This window comes from Armigeres subalbatus, chromosome 2 (assembly GCF_024139115.2).
Source record: "Armigeres subalbatus isolate Guangzhou_Male chromosome 2, GZ_Asu_2, whole genome shotgun sequence".
In the NCBI taxonomy this organism is placed as follows: Eukaryota; Metazoa; Arthropoda; class Insecta; order Diptera; family Culicidae; genus Armigeres; species Armigeres subalbatus.
The window spans coordinates 44,240,258-44,267,439 of NC_085140.1; the positions used below are offsets into that span (position 1 = coordinate 44,240,258).

Consider the following 27,182-nt stretch of genomic DNA (forward strand, 5'->3'; position numbering starts at 1 on the left):
CCGAGCCTCTTGAAAGGAGGCCTGAGCCTCTTGAAAGGAGGCTTCCGAGCCTCTTGAAAGGAGGCTTCCTGAGCCTCTTGAAAGGAGGCTTCTGAGCCTCTTGAAAGGGAGGCTTCCTGAGCCTCTTGAAAGGAGGCTTCCTGAGCCTATTGAAAGGAGGGTTCTGAGCCTTTAGAAAGGAGGGTTCTGAGCCTTTTGAAAGGAGGCTTCCAGGCCTCTTGAAAGGAGGCTTTCAGGCCTCTTGAAAGGAGGCTTCTGAGCCTCTTGAAAGAGGCTTCCGAGCCTCTTGCAAGGAGGCTTCCGAGCCTCTTGCAAGGAGGCTTGAGCCTCTTGCAAGGAGGCTTCTGAGCCTCTTGAAAGGAGGCTTCCAGGCCTCTTGAAAGGAGGCTTCCGAGCCTCTTGAAAGGAGGCTTCTGAGCCTCTTGAAAGGAGGCTTGAGCCTCTTGAAAGGAGGCTTCCTGAGCCTCTTGAAAGGAGGCCTGAGCCTCTTGAAAGGAGGCTCTGAGCCTCTGAAAGGAGGCTTCTGAGCTCTCTTGAAAGGAGGCTTCCTGAGCCTCTTGAAAGGAGGCTTCCAGGCCTCTTGAAAGGAGGCTTCCGGGCCTCTTGAAAGGAGGCTCTGAGCCTCTTGAAAGGAGGCTTGAGCCTCTTGAAAGGAGGCCTGAGCCTCTTGAAAGGAGGCTTCTGAGCCTCTTGAAAGGAGGCTTCCGAGCCTCTTGAAAGGAGGCTTCCAGAGCCTCTTGAAAGGAGGCTTCCTGAGCCTCTTGAAAGGAGGCTCTGAGCCTCTTGAAAGGAGGCTTCCAGAGCTCTCTTGAAAGGAGGCCTGAGCCTCTTGAAGGAGGCTTGAGCCTCTTGAAAGGAGGCTTCCGAGCCTCTTGAAAGGAGGCTTGAGCCTCTTGAAAGGAGGCTTCCGAGCCTCTTGAAAGGAGGCTTGAGCCTCTTGCAAGGAGGCTTCTGAGCCTCTTGCAAGGAGGCTTGAGCCTCTTGCAGGGAGGCTGAGCCTCTTGCAAGGAGGCTTCCAGGCCTCTTGCAAGGAGGCTTCGAGCCTCTTGCAAGGAGGCTTCCTGAGCCTCTTGAAAGGAGGCTTCCGAGCCTCTTGAAAGGAGGCTTCCGAGCCTCTTGAAAGGAGGCTTCCGAGCCTCTAGAAAGGAGGCTTCCGAGCCTCTAGAAAGGAGGCTTCCGAGCCTCTAGAAAGGAGGCTTCCGAGCCTCTTGAAAGGAGGCTTCCGAGCCTCTTGAACGGAGGCTTCCGAGCCTCTTGAACGGAGGCTTCCGAGCCTCTTGAAAGGAGGCTTCCGAGCCTCTTGAAAGGAGGCTTCCGAGCCTCTTGAAAGGAGGCTTCTTGAAAGGAGGCTCAATTATCCTCATTATCCTCAATTATCAATTGAGAAAACGGCAAAGATGAATCCATCAGCTGATTCCGGATGGGCCGTTTAAACGAGGAGCTGAAGATTTGGTGATCAGAGATTGCAGCTCCTGTCTGCCTAATCAATTTGACGATATGGAAATCCTGTCAAAATTTTAGGCAATTTGGTGATCACATAGTCTTTATACCACATCTATATCGCCATCAAATTAGGCCGTTACAAATATTTAATTCAAATTATGTCCTACTGGTCTTCGAAAGGTCAAGTGGGGGGACAATAAAAAATAAATATTAAAATGGAAAAAAATCAATAAAACTCCTCGGATTTCTTAAAGAATGTTTTAAAAATCCTTAAAAGGAGGATATTTGTATCGGCCTTAGGTACAAATAATAAAATCTCAAAACGATGTATGAATGTTGAATTTTTGTAAAAGAGCAGATGGTTATTGCCATTTATTTATTATCAAAATATTTCAATGGATGAAATGAAAGTCTAAATGATGCCTTTGTGATTAGACTGAGAGCGTGTCAATAATAATGTAACTGAAGCATCTATCGTGCTCCACGATATATAAATGAAATTGTGCCAAAGTAAATGTTGCATCCTCCCCCTCCAATGTCGTCCTCCGAAATCGATATTAAAATGAAATCTAGCATATCCCCCTCACCATGCGGCTGTCACCCTTTGCCACTTCACCTGTCATCGCGTTTCGACCGGCAATAAAAGTGTCTCTTTATAGAGATGTCTTTCCTGCCGATCCGATACTCCTCCACGATTGCCAACGACCACACGATGATGGGTCAGAAGTGCCACATCTTGTGTTCGGCAAGGAAATAAAACTGTGACATCGAATCCAACCGCCGTCAGCACCACCACCCACCACCATCATTTTCGATCCTACTTTTTTTTTCTGTAAGCTCCAGAAAGGGCTGGAAAACTCGTAAATATAAAAATGTAAGACGCAATAAAAGCCACGACGGAAGAGTTGCACATTTGCCATCGCCATGTTACTGCCTGCTGTTAGCTTGCTTAGCCTATTGCTGGCATTTTCCATTGCAATCCGGTACGGCACTTTCCGCAAGGAGTGCTCCACACAGACAGCACTACTTGGTGTCGGAGACAGTTAGAATTTGAATTAGAAGGGAAATTTGGTTGCTAGTTCCTTGAAGTGTCACATGGTGCCACTTTGGATGGCCCCACGAAAGGGTTAGACTGAACTATGTCTTCCTGGATAGAACCCGTTACCGAAATTGAACGTGAACATATCGTTCTTGGGTGTGGGAGAATCCGGTGAGAGACTTCCATCGTAAAGCTGACTTCCATTTGCTTGATTGGGAGTAAGCTAATAGTCGCGAAATTTCCAACGAATATGCAAATTGTGAAACACGCATGACGCACGAGAATCCACCACGTTCGGTTGTTTGGAAGAGGGAATTCACGGGTTGTAAATCATTTTAATTTTCACTAAATTATGAGGCCAAAGCCAAACTTCCTGTACCATCTGACTGAATTCCTCCACATAATTTACAGTGGCGAACAGTAGTGGGAAAGCAGCTAGAACTAGAACACACATTCCCAACCGAACGACCGACCAACAACGGACCAGACTCGCGTCCAGACTTATTTTCATCAGATAAAAAGTAATTAATTTCATAAATGTAATTTGTTAAACAAAATTTGCCTCGTTTTTTCAGCGTTTTCCAGGGCTAGCGAACATAGTAGTGCACGTATGCCACTGCACATTGGAGCAAAATCCTATTTGTGGTGAATGAAATCTACAACTATCTAGAATGATGACAATGATGAGCAATTGAATGTTTTCCCAAGAAATTCTCCAGCTTCTTCATGAATAGCAGTTAGTAAAAATTTTATAAATTACAAATTTAAAAATAATAATCACTTTTGTTTATCGTTATGATTTAAAAAAAAACTCAAGCCGAAATGGTATTACGAATGAAGGGTATAGTACGTTCCGCAGCATACAACCCGAGCAGCACAAGTCAGGCAATAATGGTTGCAGTAACGTGATTGTGACCTAATCTGGTTACATATGAGTGGCAGTAACCTATGTGAAACATGTGTGCTGCTAGGGAATATTCTGCCCCACAGTGCACCGCCCGGTATCCAGTTGCATTAGCAACGCGAAATGGGCTTGTGCTTTTTTGCTTACCACCGTCATCGGACCGAAAAATTTCACAAAATACGTAAAAACTAAAAAGTTACACCATGGGCCTGCTGGCGGCGTTCGCAATGTTTCGGACCTGACGGAGGCGGGCGGCTACCTAACGAAGTGCGAAAAGCTTCCGGTGCCAGACCATCTCCTTATGGTAAACACACTCGCCCCGGTTCGGTACACAATGGAAACGGAAGAAGAGTGAGTTTACCAAACAAACGTGGCAAAACGTCTCCTCCTTTTGCCGGGGTGAGATAGTGTCGGGGGTGGAGAGATAATAAGTGCATCTATCTTGGTTTGGTGGGTGGAAAAAGTCGGATAAGAGGCGGTAACGACAAACAACAAAACAGCAGGGAGCAGATAATTCACTCGCTTTTAATATTGCTGTTGTGTGGACGCAATTAAAGCTATAACTAAATAAGCTACGTAGGTTAATATAAGTTGATAGATTTGGCAAACCTGAAGGAATCCTCATTTGAAGAGATTGGTGATACATACCTGCAAAAAAAGGTAAAGAAACAATGTTTTAATTTTTATATGTTTATGTTTAACACGATGGCAATGAGGCTTCATAAATTGAACTTATTTTAATTAAGGTTATCGCATAATTGTAAGACCAATCGTGGTTTGAATTCAATTACTATATCTAATCTTACTTCAACTGTAAAATAATGGTTTGAATTCAATTAGGGTTACTGTATATAATCTTGCTCCAGCTAATGCATCTAACAGTATTATGATATTTCCACTGACGCTAGTTTTCTCGCATTATGATGCACACGACGAGGAATCCAGTCCCACTATTTTCTATTAAATATTGGCTAGATTGGCCATAGCATTCTGTAGTCATGACAAACCCCCTAGGAAAAAATCTTCCTATCATTCAATTTCACTTTTCCATTAAAAAGGAGTCATGAATAATGGTCGCAAAAGAATGGAAATTAATTGGAATAGTGAGAATTACGTAGATCTGCTTTCTTTCATCATTCGGAAGAACTTTTCAGGTTATTTTGAATAATGGATAAAAAAAAAAGTAAAATCATAGCTAAGTTGATTGATCTAGGTTTTATCAAGCAAAAAGTCAATATTCCAATGCTAAAAATGCAATTATTTTCATTTGTTAGTTTTCGAAATCGGAAATGAAGAAAACTGAACGATTGAGTTTCTAAAATCCGGTTGTAGATGTTTTGAGAACCTAACTTTTCCAGGGAAGTAGTACCCTGTTTATTGGTTCTAGAACTCAACTTGCGGAATATGATTCTATTCTATTTAGAGTATTTGCTTTGCAAAATCTTAAAGATTGAAATACCATAGGATGGAATTCAGAATCTAGCATGTGTATGAGCAGGAGCATGATTGACCGCCCACGGTTGCTACTCCGTTATTGCCAGGTCAACTGTATTTACACAGAGAACCAACAGATGAAGTTTGGGCCCAACATCATCTTCAATGTGTAAGAACTGGTCACTCGAAAATATGCAATACCAGCGCCGGCCGCGTCCGAATTAAGGAATGGGTAGGAAAATATTGACGTGATACTCGCTTTGATAAAGGCAGACGAGTCATCGGCACTTCCACGAGAAATCATTGTGATGTTGGGGTGGAAGTGTGGCAGGGTTCGTTTTGATAAACGGTATGCTGTGTATGGCATGTCGTTTGATTGATTTTATACAAACACATTCGAACGAACACAAATTATTTAAATTATCTACCGCACTAAGCAGAACAAAATTTCGATGACCGACTGATCGTTCTAAAGACCTTACTAAAGAAAACGCGTTAGGACTCGATAAAAAAAATACTTTCTAATTAGTTTACACACACGCACAAAGTAGAACAAAGCTTTGATGACCGGCAGATCGTTCTGCTTACTGAAGAAAAGACGATTTCGGTACAAATTTTTACTTTCTCACCGCAAGATGAACTTCAGAATCTATCAAACAAAGTAATCATTTTATGCAACGATCGGAACTGAACTAAACGATTGTTTTCATCTTCAGTATAAAAATAAGTTAATGAAATCTTTTGCATTATTATTGTGAGCATTTACCTCTAACTATCAACAACAAAGAGAATATTGACTCTTTTTAGACCCTCAGGAGGCCCTAGAAAACTATCATAGTGTCACGCTATATAATAAACTACTTCCAGTTTGGACACAACATCGGTATTGTATAGAAAGAAAATTTATTGCATGACCATTGGCATCAAGTTACTCTTTATCATATGGGGCTATCCATTAACAACGTAGGGTCCAAAAAGGTTAGGTATGTCTACGAAAGGGGACATAGAGTCTACGTAGATCTCCTATTTTTTAAAAAACGATCAATACGGGAATTGGAATTCTTCCGCATAATTGATTAAGTATTGGAAAAAGACGAACAAAACAAGTACTTCACAAGTACTCATCGGGCTATGATTTTCCTATAAAAAAATGCATTGAAAAAAGTACAAAATTTATTTCTTCAACAAACAAACTATGGACGCAAACGGAATAACAGATGTATTCTTGGTGGATTCCGGACGGGAGGGAACAAAGTACAGGAGGAATCAAAACCTCTAAAAATTCTACTTGCTCACTTGAATATTTGGCTTCTACAGCCGTAGACAGAAGATTGAATTTGATTTTGTTTCAAAATGATTTTTAATAAGGGATTATTGTCAGGAGTCATAAGGAGTTCAAAAAAGTCCAAAAAATTTGTCTGGAGGAGGCGGAGAACTTGAAAATGTGAAAATTTGATCAATTGTGATTTAATTACATGAAAAATAAATTATGAACACATGGTTGGGTGGTACGGCATCCGGTATAAAGTCGTTTGGCATATGGCCTTTTAGCATAAAGGTCGTTTGGCAAAATGTTGTTTGGCATAATAATTTGTAATCACCAATTTCAAAACTAAGGCAAAATATGTTCAATTCTTTAAAATTATTATCGCTTTTAAATCATAAGAATGATGCTATTTTTATTATCTGCTTTTTCTACTAATCATCTGTTTTGCTCGGCAGAATACAAAAGTGGATATGATCCCTTTGTTCAATTCGGGAGTTTGCTCGGTTTAAGGCAAGGGGAGATAAAATCTCTTCCTTGAGGAATGAACTTATACGGCAGAAGCCGAAAGAGAATATGATTTCTTCTTTCAATTCAGGCATTTGTTTGGATTAATACAAGGGGATATATGATTTCTTCTTCGAGAGATACATTTTCCCGGCAGAAGACAAGAGAGCACATGAATTCATCTTTAAATACGTAATCCGTAGAAGGCCCTATTCGCAGCAGCAATACGTCTTTTCACTTCACGGGAAGCGTCATCGTCACATCAAGCGTTCCAAGGTAAACAAATTCTTCAACAACTGCAAACACATCCCCATCAAGCACTAGCTCAGCACCTACACCACTAGGTCTTCCTCTATCTCTACCTGCCACCATATACTTTGTCTCGGTAGAGTTTATGGTTAAGCCTATTCGCACCGTCTCCCTCTTCAGTGGGACAAAAGCCTCCACTACTGCTCTGCGAACGATTCCAATGAGATCGATGTCGCCCGAAAAGCCCAGGAGCATATGCGACCGTGTGATGATAGTGCTCTGCACGTTAGATCTCTTAACAGCGCCCTCGAGTGCAATGTTGAACAATAAATTCGAAATCCGTCTAAGGTCACAAAAGAGGTTAACGCTTCGTCTGCAATCCGAATACTTGATTTCAAGCCATCCAGGGTTGCACGTATCAGTCTAATCAGTGTCGCCGGGAAACCATGTTCGGACATTATCCGCCACAGCTCATTTCTTTTCACTGAATCGTACACTGCTTTGAAATCAATAAACAGATGGTGAGTCTGCAAGTTGTACTCCCGGAATTTACCAAGGATCACAGGAATTTATCAAGGAATTTATCACAGGCTAAACATAAGCATATCTATCACACTCTCTTCGTGTTGCCTTGTTTTACAAACATTTTATCAGTAAGTTAATTCGCTTCTTCGAAGGTATTTAGCTTACTGATCAATCCCCTTAAAAGTGAGTTGAAAAATGTATTTTTTATTCTACAACATACAAGGTTTGTGTCTTCTTAAAAGTTGTGGGCAAAGTTATCCAGAAAAACTTTGTCGAAAACGCCAAGTTTTTTTATATCTTTATTAAGGAGACTTTCAACCCAAGGCTGGGTCATCTCGTAACACCAAATTTGTAATTTCACTATTTTTAAATATGTGTCTCGTTTATGGGGCGACAACCCCTTAAAATGTTTTTTTCGTCATATCTGTTTTTATTTTTATTTCTACATTTGTTGCATATACTAGGGAGTTCTAGATAATAGATACGCATAACAAGGTACAAGTAATTGACTTTGATTTAATACCTGCACATCAGAGTTGTAAGTGAGTGTAAGGTATGATTAATCAAAAAACATGTTCTACCATTCAAAGCATAAATCAGTCTTCCGTATTTTGTCATTTATCCTTGTGAATTTGTGCTTAAGAAGTTTAATTACAAGGACTTGGTGAAGCAATGTACCATGCGTCTCCATGTGCCTGTGTGCTTATCAAGGAGTGTAATTGTCACTGAAAAATGCGAAAAAAACAAACCACAAAAGAAAATAGCGATAATTCTTTGTCCTCATCTACAGAAATAAAGACAATATTGTGTTCCAATTTGTCTGCAACGAATATGGTGCGGTAATTGTTGTGAACTTTTCAAATTGCAATAGTTTGTATATTTCAAAAGTAAAACACAAATTTATTTATTTGTTTGCCGCCAATCAGAGAGAACAACCGCCTAGAGAACAACACTTTTTTTAGATCAGTTTTACTTATCGTTACATCAATTGTTTCACAATGCGCATTATAACATGACATCATTCTATTTATTGGGCCATTTCGGTCATAGTCTGTCCTTTGATTATTGATATGAAATAGACTTCTATTTCTAAGTGGACGGATAGGAGCGTATAAATTAATATTTTCCAAAATTTCACTACTATCCACTCTTTGTATATCGTTTATGAAAGCTACCATTAAAAATTTCCTACGTTTTTTGAGCTCTTCCAGGCTAATTAATGTACGCCATGATTCATAAGGAGGCAATGGTAGAGACGTAAACCCTAGTCGAATGCAACCTGTTGCAAGCAAATGACCCAAGTGACATTTCAAGTTTTATTTCGCTCTAGGAGTAGTTTTCAAGATTGAATTATAAGAGCTAAAAATAAAACCCGCTACTAAAGGACAACCTTCTGATGAACACTAAAAGAGTAAGATGTGGCCAAATGGCCCTCTCTAGATTACCACAATATACCTATTATAAGAGTATATAGAAATCCGTTTAAAGCCGCCCGCAAAAAAGGGAATTTGGCTGCGGCAGCTGTCAAGAATGTTGCTTTGGAAAAGGGAAACAACACTTTGCTAGGAAAGGAAAACAAAATTTTGCAGACAAATAATAACAAAATAAATTGTTGATGGAAATCATGATGAAATCACATGAATTCAAAATAACTTCATTCAGGTTTATTTTCCGAAGTAATTCCATGGAAATGAGGTGCGCTTCCGATTTCGTGGTGAAAGCTAGTGCAAAATTAAGATTGAAAACCACGCGCCCGCAAAATAATATAGTTCTGCGCATTAAATTTAAAATGATTATTACACCAATATCCATTAAAATTCCACCTAAATATTCAAATCTATTTCCAAGACGTGTTTTTCGCGAAGAAAACACCGCCTTTATCATAAATTTCAGTGATAAATTCCACCGACTTGAAATTGCGTCTCCTTTTTCAATATGGCCATCATAGTTTTCAATCAGAAAAATGTTGTTCTCATTAAACACCGTTATACGCTCTTTGCAATGTAAATATTCTTATTGTGGTTATCCATTTGACCATATTACGATCAAAAATTTTGAAAATAGGACTTATTACGTTCATCATCATAACCGTAGAGCTACTCATAAGATCAATCGGCTTTTGACGTTTCAAGTTTTTTCAGCAAATTTATTAGAGGTTTATTGATAGCAATAAGATCGCCAATAAAACTGGACAACTAGCTATGGTGAATGCTGTCATAAATTCGCTATAAGAATTAAATAAATCCAACAAGCATGGACATTTTTACTTGGGAGGTTAATGCTAAGTACAAAAAATAAACCATAAACCGAGTTGAATGGAAAAGACTTTTTTTATTTCTGACTTTGAGTCTGAGAAATAATAGTAAAAAAAATCTTTTGAAATCACAATCACTGGAAAGGACTGATCAGAAATCGAATGATAACCGACCGGTGAGGTTTTACTTCTCTCAACAACGGCGGACTTCCAGCAGGAGGTGCTCTCTTCGGCTAATTGACGACAGCTTCTCGCATACGTCTATTGATGTAGTGAAGGTGCTCGGGAATCTTCTTTACTGCTGCAGTGGATGCCTGAGCCACTATCTTCGCTTCGTTTCCCAGGATGTAAAGATTGGCCATCTTCCACTGTTGACATCGCCAGCATGAATGATGAGCTTTTTCGTTCTTAGCCTTCGGGGGTTTCGCTCGGCTTCATAGCATGTGCTTCTTGTTTGTTTCAGCTTGCGGGGTAGCTGTAGTGGAAGGAACTTCCGTGGTTCGGTGCTGCCGAAGATTCCGGCCTATAAGTCACATAACAGAACTTGCGTGTTTCTTGAAAATGGAACAGCTGTTTCAAATGTCGATTCCTCAGTAATTCAGGACATGGGCGAGTATGGCTATGCTACCAATGACATTGAAAGATTTGTAGTTCCTTGTACTGAGCTAGTCGTCACTTTGGTCTTAGCCGATATTATTCCGGTCGCCATTGCACATAGTTTTGCTTAGAGTCCCTCGCCGGTACTCGGACGATGGTAATCCGCCCGCTCCTAGTATGGGAAACAGACTCCTTAGAAGACAGACGCTTGATCAGTTTTGCCTTTCTCGTATACAAAGTATACGTAAAGGCTATAGGATCACTCCAAAACCGAACTTTTGATAGAAGGCTCGGAGACCCATAGTGTTATATACCAACCGACTCAGTTCGACGAATTGAGGTGATGTCTGTATGTGTGTATGTATGTGTGTGTGTGTACAAAATGTGAGACACACTTTTTGGTACTTAGCATTATTCGATTTGCTCGCAACAAGTTGACGCGGATTGCAGTCTAGTTGTTTCCTATTGAAAATTGGCCCGATCGGTCATTGCGTTCCAAAGTTATTGAAAAAACATTGTTTTTCTGCCAAGGGTCCCCCCTTGGAAAAAAATTTCAAAAACGAAAAAAAAATTTTTTTTCAAAGATTGCAGCAATGCATTCAAATGACCGCAAATACATATGAATTGATGGAAAAAGTAAAATCTATCTCCCTAAAGTGCTATTTCGACCTCTCTTATGTGTTTTTCTTATTTTTTTAATGCGCGAGAAAGGCACCACCAACGCTAGGTGGATTGATCTGGTTTTTGCCTTTCTCGTATACAAAGTATACGTAAAGGCTATAGGATCACTCCAAAACCGAACTTTTGATAGAAGGCTCGGAGACCCATACTGCCGTGTCAAGCATATCTGTCCCATGTCAAAAAATATGCAACTGAGAAAAATGCGATTGAAGTTGGAAACATATTTTTAGTTTGTATAAATTGCCCCATGAAATTTTGATTAATAAACGTATATCGATGAAAATAGTGTATTTCTAATGGCTTAGTATGTTTCAAAAGAATAAACACTGTTTTATTAGTGGAATTTATTCAGTGGGACATTTATGCTGCGAAATTGGAAACAAAATTGATAATTCCAAGCATATTTGTCCCAGTGCTAGAGTATCATCAGATTACTTTGCGCTTAGCAAAAGTTTAGTTGGGTCTGGATAATAACCTGTTTCAGATTAGATGCATAAGGTCTTTTCAAAGCGTATTGTAGTAAAGGGCCGTACACTAATAACGTAAGCTTTTGGGGGAGGGGGCTCACGCTCCATAGAAAAAATATGTATAAAAAAGCTGACATGGGGACAAGTGTGTCTGAAAACCCCAGAGATATTATATCTTACATAAGTATAAGGACAGTGAGAATTGGTTCCTATACATAATTTAATCCTGAAATATGTTATGGTCAGTGGCGTAGCCACGGGGGTGGTTTTGGACATAAAACCCCTCCCCAGAGATAAAATTTTAGAAGAATTTTTTAATTCGAAGAAAAAATATTCGGAAAACTCCACCCCAGACCAATTTTCTGGCTACGCCACTGGTTCAGGTGAATTATGTTTCAGCGCAGATGGATTTTTGAAAGAAGCATCAAAATCAGATTACGTGGTAACTCAATACCGCAAATCTGCGAAGGTGTTTGATGATTCCTATTTCAGGTGTTTCCTTATTTTAGATTAGCATCTGATGTGTCGAGTGGAAACTTCTACCTGTGTGTGGTGCGTATGTGAACATTTGTAAACACATGTTAAGGACCATTTTTTCGTAATAAGTTGCATTCGACGGGAATTTCGGCCCCATTGTTTGCTATTGAAAATCGATTAGTCACCTCCGAAGCTATTGCAAAATCTTGTATATATGTAAAATTGATTGGGCCTACCTTATAGCCATGCGATTAGAAGCACGACTCATACAAAGCAGCGATGATGCTTAGGTGGCTTAGTTGGACTCACGGTCAAAGGAATTTTCAAGTGCAATTAGGCATAAAAGTATTATCGTGTTAGCCTCATCATATACGAATGCAAAAATGGTAATGCCAACAAGGAAGGAAGAAACAGTCTAAATAAATATGTACATAGAATGCGATTAAAAATGAGAGACTATTCTCACTCAAGTTTTAATATAAATCATCTTAATATGCTTCAATTATTACTTTTCAATTTTCATAATGCACAAGAAAGGCATCAACGATGTTAGGTGGATTAACCTTTTTACCCATTGAAACTATACCACAACCCATATTCTTTCTCTGAATGATTTGATAATGAAAATTGGCCTCTTCGAAGTAATTTAATACATGTTATATGGAAATTTGTTTCAATGGGACAAAGTTATGCTTGGAAATTCTACAATGGGACAAAATGACCTGATATTTTTTCGCCAAGTTTTCGAACAAACTATATGTATTTTTGTTCACAATGAAATATACATTAATTTATAACGTTTGGTGCATAAAACTCAAAAATGATAAAAATCGACATGGGACAGATATGCTTGGGACGGCAGCATAGTGTTATATACCAATCGACTCAGTTCGACAAATTGCGGTGATGTATGTATGTATGTGTGTGTGTGTGTGTGTGTGTGTGTGTACAAAAATGTGAGACACACTTTTTGGTACTTAGCATTATTCGATTTGCTCGCAACAAGTTGCAGTCGACGCGGATTGCGGTCTAGTTGTTTCCTATTGAAAATTGGCCCGATCGGTCATTGCGTTCCAAAGTTATTAAAAAAACATTGTTTTTCTGCCAAGGGTCCCCCCTTGGGAAAAAAAAATTCAAAAACGAAAAAAAATATTTTTTTCTTGGATTGCAGCAATGCAAATGCATATGAATTGATGGAAAAAGTAAAATCTATCCCCCTAAAGTGCCATTTCGACCTCTCTTATGTGTTTTTCTTATTATTTTAATGCGCGAGAAAGGCACCACCAACGCTAGGTGGATTGATCTGGGTTTTTTTATTTATTTTTGCCTTTCTCGTACAACAAAGTTGTACCGAAAGGCTATATGATTGCTTCAAAAAAAAACTTTTGATAGAAGGCCCGGAGACCCATAGTGTTATATACCGATCAACTCAGCTCGACGAACTGAGGTGATGTCTGTATGTGTGTATGTATGTATGTGTGTGTGTGTATATGTACAAATTTTGTAGACACACTTTTTGGAACTTAGCATTATCCGATTTACTCGCAACAAGTTGCATTCGACGGGGAATGCGGTCTCATTGTTTGCTATTGAAAATTTGCCCGATCGGACATTGCATTTCGGAATTAATGAAAAATCATTGGAAAAAAAAAATTCAAAACCAAAAAAAAAAAATTCTGAAAATGATGGCGATGCATTTAACTAATGCAAAAACATGCAAAATGATCGAAAAAATGTGATCTATTCTCCTAAAGAGCTTTTTTGACCTTTCTAATGTGACTCTTTTAATATATTTTATAATGCACGAGAAAGGCATCATCACTGCTAGGTGGATTAATCTGGGTTTTTGTTTATTTATTTACTAGTCTTCGATTTAAAAGTCCTACAGAAAGATATCATTACTAGCTTATCTTATTTCTAAACATACATTTGGACAAATTAAAATCGAAATTGAAAGACACTTTATTGAAACGACGGATTATTCTGCCAAAAGAGAGTGCGATGCATATGCTCACGAAGATAATAGGTCTGGCGAGTTGTTCTGGCGGGGACGTTCCAAAAGCATCGGTCAATCTACGTTGTCACACTGTATGTCAAGGAGGAACTTTCGTTGTTGCAATATTCTTCTGCTAGTCAAAGTGGGAACATTTTCAAGCGATTTTCGTAAGGTGACAATCGAACAGAATCATTCCTCGGCAGAAGGCGGAGGGCAAATCGAATAATGTTGCGTTGTGTTGTGTCACCGCGTGATATGCTCCATACCACAGTACAGTAGAGCGTCCTTAGACAATAAGCATCTTCAAACTGCTGCGTAATCCGTTTGATGAAACTAAGCACCTCGTACGCCTCCTTGGCGGTCGTTGATGCTCTCTGCTGGGCACAGTTAAGCTTCTCGTCCAGCAGAACGCCGAGATCATTGATAGTGTTTACGCGGGCAACGCTTTCTGTTGACATCCAAAGGTCAAAGATGGTTGTAATCCTTGTTCGATAGAAAGTGATGGCATTACATTTGCGGATATCAACTTCCTTCGTGCACGTGTTGAGCAGAGCATCCATATCGGCACAGCATGCAACCAATGGTGAAATGATTCTATTCCTAAGAAGAAACAAATCTCCTCTTCACTGTCAGCATACGACAGAAGTTCGCACCTGGGTTCGTTACACGATCTCCCCAAACGATGCTCGTACGAAGTTATACTGAGCAGAAGGCAAAGGACCACTCCATATAGAATCCATTATTCCTTCAGATACACGAAGTACCATTAGTTCGTATTCCCTATTATTTACCGTGTCAACTTTTTCAACAATGCGAAAAATGTGACTGATCGTTTCCCTTTATCAAATTGATAAGGAATTTATATGGAAAGATACCCACGATTCTGATTATTAGTTTGGATCTTATATAAAAACTCGATTTTATTTTGAACCATCACCCTTCTACCGCTCGCTCACTGTTTTCGTATATCCTCCTATGTTACTTCCAATTTAGCGTGTTTTTTTGTGATTTCTAAGCAATTGTTTCCAATCACTTTGTCAAGATTGTATATAGAATTGCAAGATTTGTTCATTGGGTGTATTATCTTATGATACTTATGTTTCTGTTAAAATCATTATCCAGATTGTTATTTTAAACCAGTGTGTGGGTAAGTCCGTAATGACGAAATCATAATAAATACTACCCTAATCATGCCTTTTATGCCATTAGATTTAGTACATATGTCACGAAAAAAAACAATGTATATCAGGTGATATGAAAGGTGGAAGAGAAGATGGCCAATGTGTTTATAACTCCAAAAAACCAAAGTAAATCTTCAATGGTCCTCCAGTGGATCGAAGTGGGGGATTAAAGCGTACGATTTCTTATGCAGATATGGCGACTGTTACAGAATTTCTTCCCGATGCAATGCGATGGCATATATTGAATGTCTTTAGTGTTAAACTGCAGAAATTCGAATTAAAACCATATTTTAAAGAGCCAGTCAAGTTCCTGGGAGGAACAAAGAGTCAAGCAATGAGAAGAAGCCATAATTGACTGCCTAAGCTTAAAGAGATGATAGCATTGATGATGCAGCAAAAACGTTACCTAAAGTGAAAAAGCGAACAATCACCTCCAACGTACCACCCATAATCAAGTCGCAGATATGTCTTATCGGTGGCGCACGTAATCGCGGAACCTCACAGGGAGCGATTTATTATTCAACTGCATTCAGGTGAGTGAAAAGCTTTTGACATTGGATCATTCTGAAACTTGCCCTTTTTTTAAATTCAGGTTCCGGTGTATCAGAGTAGCAGCCGAAAATGTTTCGATACAATGCTTTGAGCCACGAAGAGGTGAAACGCTTCGAAACACCATCCACTAGAAATTACACTGAAGTGCACCTGGAAGATCTTTCGGTCAACCCTTCCGGAGACCCATCATGGCAACCGGTTCACTGCGTCATGCCATCGCGGTACCGAATGTTTGCGGAATACATCCGTGATCTGACGGTTTATGAGGACGACGTGTGGATAGTGACCTTCCCTAAGGCGGGCACTACGTGGACACAAGAAATGGTTTGGTTGGTTCATCAAGACTTGGATTACAAGAAGGCTGCATCCATCAATTTGAACGATCGATCCGTTTTCATGGAGTAAGATGTTGTGCCTCTGTTCTCGAATGAAAAATAATGTTTATTTATGTGTATTGCAGAATATCCGCAATCCTTAATGTTATTAAATTCCCGGACACAATTGGTATAGTTGAAAAGATGCCCCGGCCTCGTCACATCAAAAGCCATCTGCCACTAGCCCTACTTCCCAAGCAGCTTTGGACGGTTAAGCCAAAAATTGTATACACCGCAAGAAACCCGATGGATGTCACCACGTCGTACATGCACCATTACAAGTTTATAAATGGATTCCGGGGTCCTCGTGAAGATTACTTAGATGGAATCATGGCGGACCAACTGATCTACTGCCCTCAAATCAAACACGCCACAGACTTCTGGGCGTTAGCCGACCGAGACCATGTGCTTTTCCTGCACTTCGAAGACATGAAGAGGAAGATGCCGGAGGTTCTTCTGAAGGTTTGTGCCTTTTTCGGAAAAAGCTACAGCCCCAGTCAATTGGAGGAGTTGGAGCACCATTTGAAGTTCGACACCATGAAAGGTTGGACTAAATCTCACCCGTTAATATATGGTCAAGTATTAGAGATTTTTTTCTAATGTTTCAGAAAATAAATCAGCCAACAACGAAGCGATGATGACGGAGATTCAAATGATGACAGGTGTACCAAACGACTTCAAATTTATGCGAAAGGGTCAAGTTGGAGGCTACAAAGATGAACTGCCAGCCGAGTTTATTGAAAAATTCAGTGTTTTCGTGGAGCAGCAACTGAAGGGATCGGATTTTAGATATAGAGAATGAATGATTTGATTTTTAAAAACCAACGAAAAACTTTTTTTGTATGTTTCATGCAATTTAATTCTGCAGAAAATTTCTTGAATTTGAAGCCTTAATTTAAAGTTTGCAAAAGACATGCATGACGAAAACAAAAATATTACTTGCCACAACAAAAATATCTGTTTTTAACCCATATTTTCTGCGCGATTTATAAACTTTCAATTTGAAAAGTGTATCCAGAGTAACTAAACAGAGAACTTTAAATTCACTTCACGTTGCTTACATACTTGCATTTATCATTAGAAACATAAGACTTATAAAATACAAAGTGAGTGTACTAAGACCGATACAAATATTTTTTTAATATGTCTTTCCCCTCAGAGCTCTTGTAATTGGAAATGTTCATTTGAGGAGTCATTAATAAAAGTGCAGAAAAATTTCTGGAATTCTAAACAATTGTTCAACAAATCATTTGTTTTATTTTTTTTATCCCTGTTTGATGTAGGTATTCGTAATTCAGTCATAGCGGGTATATATACCCACAAAATGTCGCCTGATTATGGCACTATAAGACTAATAATTGAAAAAAACACACAATTCAACCAACAAGGGTCTTATGAAGGTGCATACTGAGAGAAAAGAAGAAGAATCATTGCCATCCGCAATCTAATAATAACAGATAGGTCTTATCGGCACACGCGTAATCTGTACCTGTTATGTAGCCCATTTAGTGTTGAGCCTCGGGCGATCCAATTAGTATTCAACTGCATACAGGTGAGTGAGCTACAAATTTATTCATTCGTTCTTTTTCTGGAATAACCTTAAATTAGAATTACAGAATCCTCTACGTTTGTTCTGTTTCGTTACATTCAAAAATGTTTCGTTACAATACTTTGAATCGTGACGAGGTGAAACGCTTCGAGGCACCTTTGACTAAAAACTACATAGAGATACATCTGGAAGACACCTCAATAAATCCTTCAGGAGATCCATCATGGAAGCCGATTCCCTGTGTTATGACGTCCAGATATCGCATTTTTGCGGAATACATTCGTGATCTGACGGTTTATGAGGACGACGTGTGGATAATAACCTTCCCTAAGGCGGGCACTACGTGGACTCAAGAAATGGTTTGGCTAATTCATCAGAATCTGGACTACGAAAGGGCTGCCGCCGTCAACCTGAACGATCGATCCGTCTTTATGGAGTGAGTTGTCTTTTATCCGTAGGACTATTCGAAATCATGTCTTCCTATACGTTATAGATTATCTGCATTCGTCAACGATGCGAACTTCCCGGACACTCTTGGTAAGGTCGAACAGATGCCTCGACCACGCCACATCAAAAGTCATCTACCACTAGCGCTGCTTCCCAAGCAGCTTTGGACGGTTAAACCGAAAATTGTCTACACCGCAAGGAACCCCAAAGATGTCACCACATCGTACATGCATCATTATAAACATTTGCATGGATTCCAAGGACCACGGGAAGATTTCCTGGATGGAATTCTCGCGGACCAACTTCTCTTCTGCCCTCAAATCAAACACGCCACCGAGTTCTGGACCATATCTCATCGCCCTAATGTGTTGATCCTCCACTACGAAGACATGAAAAGAAACATGCCGGAAGTTCTCCGGAAAGTGAGTTTCTTTTTTGGGAAACACTACACTCCCAGTCAGCTGGCGCAATTGGAACATCACTTGAAGTTCGATACAATGAAAGGTTGGTTTAAGTCGTCCTACTGCTGGCTGAGCAAACAATCTAACCTTGAAACATATTTCAGACAACGATTCTGCCAACAATCGGTTACTGTTGGCGGGAATTGCGATGGCTACCGGTGTGCAGAGCGATTTCAGATTCATGCGAAAGGGGCAAGTGGGCAGCTACAAGGATGAACTGCCAGCGGAGTTTGTCGATAAATTGGATGCTTTTGTCGAACAGCAACTGAACGGATCGAATTTTAAATACAGAGATTGAAATATTGACGTTCAAAATGTTATAAATTCTATGAAATTCTAAGGGTTATGAAAAAAAAGTTATACAAATATTACTCACGACGAACAAATTACAAATATGTAAAGAGGAGGCAATGATGGAATACTTGTAGGGCGATTTTTGTCCTAACACAATTTAACGATGTACGGCATAGATTAGATAACCAAGAGCAACCAACAGATCCACGATGTTGTTATCATCCAATCAACGGCAACCTCTTTTTTGTTATTTCATTGCCAGAAGAATAGACTGCCATAATATTCGTTATGTAGTCACGGATAGCCTTGTAATAAATATGAAAAGTGTATGTATTAAACATTTTAAAGGTCTTGTTATTCAAGAATGAAGTATAGGGAAAAGGAAACCTTACACGAAAATCAAAAATTGTTGAAATATGTATTGTATTTCTATTCAGTTATATTTATTATGGGACCTTCCTTAGCCGTGCGGTACGAGGCGCGGCTACAAATCAAGACCATGCTGAAGATGGCTGGGTTCGATTCCCGGCCCGTGTAGGAAATTTCTGGGATGGAAATTTTCTCTGCTTTCTTGTGCATAAAACTATCATGGTGTTAGCCTCATGATATACGAATGCAGTTATGGTAACTTGGCTTAGAAACTTTGCAGTTAGTAACTGTGGAAGTGCTAGATGAACATTAAGCGGCGAGGTGGCAATGTCCCAGTGGAAATAACGCCAGTGAGAAGAAGATTTAGTATGCACGTTAGAAGAAATGAAGATGTATTATTAGCATTGATTGATTTTTTTAATAAATTTATTCAATAATTACATTTAACTGTAATGAGCATTCCGATTTTAATGCTGTTTGACTATGTCCGTTTATTTCATTTCAATAACAATTCTGTACCGCAATTAAATGAGATGTGAATTCGAGGTAATCAGACCGACAGAGGCCCTTATTTGGAAAAAGCACCAATCTAGCGTGGACACTCAGAAAATATTGGTTCGCAAGTATAGGGGAGAGAAAAACAAAAAAATATTGTAAAATTTTTCTGCAAACTGAGTGAGTGATTGATCGTTTTTCGTGACGGACGCGGAACGGTCCGAAAGGTCAAAAAACAAAAGATTGAAAGGAAAAAAGGTCGATGGTCAAAATGTCGATAGGACAAAAGGTCGAAACGACAAAAGGTCGAAAGGACGATAGGACAAAAGGTCGAATGGACGAGAAGGCAAAAGATCGAAGGAAAAGAAGTTCGAGAAAAAGACAAAAGGTTGAAGTAAAAGAAAGTTGAAAAAACTAACTGGATCAAAAGGTCGAAAGCACAAAAGATCGAAGATATAAAAAGTCGACAGAACAAATAGTCGAATATACACAGATTGATGGTTTCATTCTAGTTACTAGTTAACTTGATCAAATGAAACAATTATAAGGGTCCGTATGAAACGCTAATTTAGGCTATTCCAGACTCCTTCTTACTTCACAGCGTAACATTATTTGTGAACGGTTTCTAATAATAAAACTAAATTTATTATATTCGTTCATATTTATTTCAAAACAAACTCCCATCGAAATAGAAGATGGTATGTTGAGCCAAAAATGATATTTCGAATGATCATTTTGTTGAAAATGAGTGAAAAACTTGTTTCAGGAATTAAAATTTAAGTAAATAAAGCCTAGCAACGCTTTGATTCAAATATTGATTTGAAAATTTATTTTTGAAGAATACCCTATGTTTGAAGAAAAAGGAAAATTTTGGACTAAAATATTATCAGGTGAAACACAAGTAAATATAAATATGCGAAATCCGATAGAACAGCCTATGACTAAGAGCAGGAACAATTCAATAATGGACTATTATTAGGGGAAACACATATAAACATAAATGTGTAAAAGAATGGTTAATAAACAATCGAGGGTTTGCCTCTTTTTTGTAATTTCCACGTTCTAACAATTCGACCCTTTGACCTTCGACCTTTTGTCTTACAACCGTAGTTTCTATCTTCTGTTCTTTCGATCTTTCGTCCTGAAAATCGAAGTGTGCCGTGCCCCAATGAAGACGCACTTTTTTCCGCAACAAAAAATGTTCAGTTTCCTTCAGCGAAAAATAAAAGTTTCGGCTGATGACACGTTGCGTAGTCGATCTTGATTCAACCGTTTGAAATTTTGCAGTTTTGTTTCTTGAAAAAAATAGAAGAAGTATCCGTTTCTAATCGATTACTCTGATACCCTTCTGTGAACAAATGCGTCGGGGTGTTACAGTTTTTCCCTCGTATGTGCCGTGATTCTTCTTCATTTTACGTTGTTCTGTTACTATTCCCGTACGTGCAACGCGGATTTGATAATTGTGGATGGTCGTGTCGAAAAAACACCTAGTTCTGCCATATCGGTGGGCAATTCGACAAGCCCTTAGTGTCATGGAAAAACGTGAAAGAGAAGTAAAGAGGGCCTGCCCGAACAAGAAAAATAGTGATTTCCAGTTGCAACCATGCGTGTACTTTTTGAAACTCAGCATTGTTTTGAAGGTCCATTAACTCCAAAAAAAAGAAGACTCAGAAGTTGATGTTGTACATTTAGTGTGTGTGAAGTTGGTCCCCTAACTGGTTTGCAACCTTTTCGCTGGAGCATCAAGGATTGTATTTGGTGAAAGGATCAAACCAATGTTATTCTATTTCATATTAGAGACAATAGTATCTCTTTCCTTCCCGTGTCCATTCCATTTGGATCTCCACCACGTCGTATCTCCTTTTCATATACGTGTTTCGACCCCAGCCTTGTAAGGTTCGTCCTTGGTGTCCCGTGCTTTGACTTTTGTTTTGGTACATTTTCAAACATAAGTTTTCCATATCGCTTCATTTGGTTATCGTGAGAATGTAACCATGCAAGTAGTATTTGATTTATATAGAGCCAACATCACCAACGATAAATCTTTCTTATTAAAAATAGGCTGAAATCCCAGTTTTCAGATATTACATTGCATCGGAAGTAAGTTGCTGTGACTGCGATTTTACCATATGTTATATGTTATACATATATCATACTATAGTATAGCGTATACGCTCTGAAGAGGACACTACGACGTCGAGATGTCCTTCATCTTGAAGCACGAAGTGTAAAATATCGTCCTTATGAATATATGTGCAATACATTTAACGTAGTCTTTTATTGCGCTTTTTTGCACTTTTATAGGAGCATTGCGAAATTTTCTTTTTTCCTCTAGTAGTCATCTTTTTCTCACACTCTTCTTTAACTTCTTCTCATTGGCATTTACATCCCCAACACTGGGACAGAGCCGCCTCGCAGCTTAGGTGTTCATTAGGCACTTCACACAAAGTTATTAACTGCGAGGTTTTCTAAAGCCAAGGTTACCATTTTGCATTCTAAGTATATCAAGTGAGAGCTAGCACGATGATACTTTTATGCCCTTACCGGGAAGTCGAGACAATTTCCAATCCGAAAATTGCCTCAGACCAGCGCACCGGGAATCAGTTAACCCAGCCACCCTCAGCGATGGTCTTGCTTTGTAGCCGAGCGTCTTACCGCACGGCTAAGGAGGGCCCCCACACTCTCACACTCTCACACTCCAATACACACTCAAAAAGTTTGATTTTCCGTGTATAATGTATTTGTGTGTGAGTGCTCCAATCTAAAGAAAAACAAATAGACGTCAAATCATTTGCAGTGAATCGATTTAGTGTACACGCTATACATGTGACTAACGAGTAATGAGGTTATAATTGGGTGAGAATTTCAGTAACAAAAATTAGATCAACTCAAGTATGAGAGTGAGTGTGAGAAGAAAAGAAGGGGCAAATCACAATCTACACATAACTCTTCAAATTGGTGAAATCGGCAATACCGGTTTAATTTTAATAGTTCGACACAGTCCTTTAGACAACGACTCTGTTCAAGACGATGATGTTTGTTCTTACGTACTCTTCGTTATTCCTTGTCAAAATTTTGAATATTCATTAGGACCACAAATGAGTAAGATGAAAAATTAATCAAATAAACAAATCAACAAATGTCTTTTTACAGAAAATGTCGTTTGAAAGCAAGGGCCATTTGACCGAACGGTCATGCAGCCGAAAATGTCGTTTGGCTGAACACGTCATTGGATCGAACATGTCGTTTGCCGAATAGATCATGTGGCCAATGATGTCATTTGTTCGAATCATAGTGAATGAGAAAAGTGTGAAGTGATTAATGATAATTGAAAAAGGAGCAGTAAGAAATTAGAAATAAGAAACGAGAAGTGATAAGCGAAAGAAGTGTGTTAGTTTTGCTTACCATTCTGTATAAGAACCTACCAGAATATATAAGGTGTAAGAAGTGGACATATGGGAAATCACTAGATTCTTACCATTTTTTATTTATCATCAGACTAAGGCCGGAGTGGCCTGTGCTGCACATAAAAGACTTCTCCATTCAGCTCGGTAGATTCTTACCAATATTGTATGAAACGCTACAATTTTGCCAACTTATCTTACATCGCCTGTATACAAAAATTACAGAATTGTTTTAAAAAAAAACAACAGTCGCCGATTGGGTATAGCCATTTTACAGAAATTGACTTCGTTTTCAAAAACTAGAGAAAATTTATGATAGATTTCAAAGGGTCATTTAAAAGTCCGTAAGAAATCGACTTACCACTATAACTCTGGGGTAGAATTTGATAAGAAAAATTATTTTAGAAGCTTTTTCAGTGGAATAAGTTTTTCCACCCGTCATAAGACGAGGTTTAAACAATCCATTAGATTCCACCACTTAATTGTATCCTGACAGATACGTATTTCGACCTCAACAGTAAGGCCGTCAGTTCAGTGTCTTGTAAGTCGAGTTTCGGGCGCAAGTACAAGACACTGAAGACGGCATTCTTACTGTTGAGGAGTCGAAATACGTATCTGTCAGGATACAATTAAGTGGTGGAATTCAATGGATTGTTTAAACTCGTCTTATGACAGGTTTAGAATTTGATTTTCCATTGACGTTGGACCGTACAGGAAGCCTCTAAATCAAGTGAGATGTGACTTTTTCAACACCCCTCAAATTGCGGAAAAGCAAGTTCCCGTAACACGGGGTAGACACCTTTACGTGATGCATTACGAGTTAAGATCTACACGCAAAAAATCATTCCAGAATTCTTGAACCAGCAAAAATACATCGTGATTTATGTAATGGTATCGGGAGCACCAGTCACGTTTTTCAGAATCTTCCAGAAAACGTGACTGCTGTTCCCGAAACCGTGACCAAAAATATTTTGATTATGTTATTTCACGAGTTCATGAACTCTTTTTTGCGTGTATCATGGTAAAATTTCCAGCTACAAGCAAATCCTAACCAAACAAAAATATCTCCCAATATCCAAATCCGTTGTACTTATAAGGGTGTCACGGAGTCAGGGGCCTCTCGTTGAGTAAGTTCTACATCAACATATTCTTTCCTTTCCAACTTACGGTGAAGTAATCCTCATACTTTGTCATTTTTGTCTTAGATTAAAATCAAGGACTACACCCTCCTTGATTTCTTATAGCAATCTGGATAGGGATTTCAATATAAACATGAGTATCAATAGTGTCCATTAGGCCGAAAATCATCTAGCCGAATCCCATTTTGCCGAACTGGTAGGAACGGTTAATAGGCCGAAGCACTTTTTGACATATATGTTTAACTGGTCAAACGGCCGAGAAACAACAAATAATGCACAGCTCACCAATTGAATAGTTTTCTCGGGACGAGTCATCCTCTGCATCTCCATGAGCGCACTGGAAAGTAATAGTTTGTTAGTTGAGAAGGAAATATATTGAAATCGCCTTGGTAAGCGACTAATTATTTCTATGACCGACGCCGCATTCTGACAACTGACACCAAAACGGAAAAAGCCAACGCGTGTAATCCTAACGTATTTGCCGAAGACTTGATTCGAAGTATCTTAACTACTTCGCCAGATGACCAAAACACTTTTCACCACACTGACTTGTTCGATTTGGCTACTGGAAAACTATTCAAGATCAGCGCTTTGTGTTTCTGACCGGAGCAAAAATGTGATACATGCGCCATGAGCCACCAAAACCGAACACCATCAATAGATATCTTAATTATATTCGCGGCAACCAAAAACTTACGCGCCGGCATCGATTGCGGACGCAAATTTCTACGCGCAGCTGGAACGTGAGTACGACAGCGCCGCCAAGCCACGAGATGCGTCAAAATCATCATAGGAGACTTAGAACGCTCAGGGTTGGCCAGAGAGGAGGAGCTTAGGACTGACTAGGCTGGGGAAGTTCAGCGCTCACTGGCTGACGAACGAAAATGGCCTCTACGACCAATTGATTTCGCGCGCCTCCAAGAATATGGCCATTCGTAGCACCTACTTCCAACACAGCCTCCCGTATCGGTACACCCTGGGAGATCACCACCACTGCCAGACCAGAATCACCAAATCGACCACGTTCTGATTGATGGACGGCACTTCTCCGACATTATCGACGTCAGGACATATCGTGGCGCTAACATCGACTCTGACCACTATCTGCGTGATGGGATTAAACTGCGCCCAAAACCATCCGCTCACTAACAATGTTCGGGTACCGACGACCGCCGCGGTACGACCTAGAGCAGACTGGAAGCAACCTATGATGTCGCCACTCGCATACGCCGCAGCATCTCGAGGCAGCGTTGCCGGAAGAGGGTGCGAGCTCGATGGGGCCCCTCTTGAGGACTGCTGGAGTACAGTTAAAACTTAAAGCCACAACTGACGCAGCGGAGAACAACGTCAGGTGTATATGGGTCCAGAAGTCGACCAGAACGATTGGTTCGACGAAGAGTGCAGACAGATTCTGGAGGAGAAGGACCCAGCGCGCGGGCGGTCGCGCTGCAAGCAAGGCACCCGGCAGAACAGTGGAACGTTATAGACGGAAAACGGAGACAGCAGACCCAGCCTTTTTCAGGAGAAGAAACGCCGCCTGGAAGAAGCGGAGTGCGAGGAAATAAGAACAGCTGTGCCGTTCGGGCCGATATTAATGCAAGTTCTATCAGAAGCTCAACGCATCCCCGCAAAGGCTCGTGCCGCGAGCCGAAATGTGCCGGGATAAGGATGTGGGAGCATCTTGACAGCGGACGAACGTGTGGTGATCGAAGCGTGAAGCAGCACTACGAGGAACATCTGTGAATGGCGCTGAGAGTACAGGCAGTGAGAAGAAGTCAAGGCAGCGGAGGAGAATGACTACGTCAGTTCTCGGCGGTCGATGGAAGCCAACCAGCCCCCCACCTTGAGGGAAGTTAAGGAGCGCATTCAACAGCTAAAGACCAATAAAGCAGCTGGTAAGGATGGTATCAGACTGAGCTCATCAAGATGGGGCCCGGAAAAGCTGGCCGCTTGCCTGCACAAACTGATAGTCAGAATCTGGGAAACCGAACAGCTACCGGGAGTGGAAGGAAGGGGTTATATGCCGTCCATCTACAAGAAAAGGCGACAAACTGGAGTACGTGAGAACTTTCAAAGCGATCACCATCTCTTAATGCCGCCTATAAAGTGATATCCCAGATCATCTTCCGTGGTCTGGTCCACCATTAGTGAACGAGTTCGTGGGAAGTTACCGCTCAAGCCGGCTTCGTTGACGGCCGCTCGACAACGGACCAGATCTTTACTGTACGGCAAAATCAACTTCAAAAATGCCGTGAATACCAGGTCCCAACGCACCATCTGTTCTACGTTGATTTCCGCAAGGCGGCGCATACGATAAAAAGCAGACCGCGTAGAGCTATGGAAAATTATGGACGAGAACAAGCTTCCCTGGGAAGCTTACCAGACTGATCAAAGCAACGGTGGATCTGGTGTGCAAAACTGTGTGGCGAAGATTTCGGGCGAACACTCCAGTTCGTTCCGAATCGCGCCGGGGACTAAGACAAAGGGTGATGGACTTTTCGTACCTGTTGATTTCAACATTGTGCCTAAAAGGTGTCATGCAGGAGAGCCCGTGTAACAGCCGGGTACGATTCAACAGATCCAGTCAATTTATTTGCTTCGCGGATGACATGGACATTGTCGGCCGAACATTTGGCAAAGGTGGCAGACACTGTACACCCGCCTGAAACGTGAAGCAACAAAAGTTGGACTGGTGGTGAATGCGTCAAAAGACAAAAGTACATCGCTTGTGGGCGGAACCGAGCGCGACAAGGGCCCGCTCTGGGAAGCAGTGTTACGATAGACGGGGATACCTTCGAGGGTGGTCGAGGAATTCGTCTACCTCGGATCCTTGCTAACGGCTGACAACAACGTTAGTCGTGAAATACGAAGGCCGCATCATCTGTGGAAGTCGGGCCATTACTACGGGCTCTGTAGAAGAAACTGCGGTCGAAAAAGATTCTGCCACCGCACCAAATGTGCCATATTACAAGACGTTAATAAGACCGGTAGAATGATGATCCCTCAACGGACATTACGAAACACATGGACAATGCTCGAGGAGGACTTGCAAGCACTCGGAGTATTCGAGACGACGAGGT

General features: G+C 40.3%; 3 protein-coding genes across 11 annotated transcripts in view; 2 read left to right on the forward strand and 1 right to left on the reverse strand.

The window, feature by feature from the left end:
- The window catches only part of LOC134218497 (calmodulin-binding transcription activator 1), a 708,930-nt gene that overhangs the window by 259,180 nt on the left and 422,568 nt on the right, over nucleotides 1-27,182 (reverse strand). The window lies entirely within an intron of this gene.
- LOC134214323 (luciferin sulfotransferase-like) lies at nucleotides 15,419-17,125 on the forward strand. The gene is made up of 4 exons (XM_062693726.1): nucleotides 15,419-15,551; nucleotides 15,611-15,971; nucleotides 16,031-16,488; nucleotides 16,553-17,125. Exons 2-4 carry the CDS (start codon nucleotides 15,640-15,642, stop codon nucleotides 16,744-16,746), a joined length of 984 nt encoding a protein of 327 aa, XP_062549710.1. The 5' UTR covers nucleotides 15,419-15,551; nucleotides 15,611-15,639; the 3' UTR covers nucleotides 16,747-17,125.
- Nucleotides 17,476-19,035, forward strand: LOC134214324 (luciferin sulfotransferase-like). The gene is made up of 4 exons (XM_062693727.1): nucleotides 17,476-17,496; nucleotides 17,553-17,929; nucleotides 17,987-18,444; nucleotides 18,506-19,035. The coding sequence occupies exons 2-4, from the start codon at nucleotides 17,598-17,600 to the stop codon at nucleotides 18,697-18,699; spliced, it is 984 nt and encodes a 327-aa protein (XP_062549711.1). The 5' UTR covers nucleotides 17,476-17,496; nucleotides 17,553-17,597; the 3' UTR covers nucleotides 18,700-19,035.

What these genes read in the sequence shown, in the direction of transcription:
- LOC134214323 (XM_062693726.1), top strand. Translation starts at nt 15,640, where the DNA reads ATGTTTCGATACAATGCTTTGAGCCACGAAGAGGTGAAACGCTTCGAA. An exon ending in GATCGATCCGTTTTCATGGA is followed by an intron (nt 15,972 to 16,030) that starts GTAAGATGTTGT and finishes TGTGTATTGCAG; the next exon opens with AATATCCGCAATCCTTAATG. An exon ending in GAAGTTCGACACCATGAAAG is followed by an intron (nt 16,489 to 16,552) that starts GTTGGACTAAAT and finishes CTAATGTTTCAG; the next exon opens with AAAATAAATCAGCCAACAAC.
- LOC134214324 (XM_062693727.1), top strand. Translation starts at nt 17,598, where the DNA reads ATGTTTCGTTACAATACTTTGAATCGTGACGAGGTGAAACGCTTCGAG. An exon ending in GATCGATCCGTCTTTATGGA is followed by an intron (nt 17,930 to 17,986) that starts GTGAGTTGTCTT and finishes TATACGTTATAG; the next exon opens with ATTATCTGCATTCGTCAACG. An exon ending in GAAGTTCGATACAATGAAAG is followed by an intron (nt 18,445 to 18,505) that starts GTTGGTTTAAGT and finishes AACATATTTCAG; the next exon opens with ACAACGATTCTGCCAACAAT.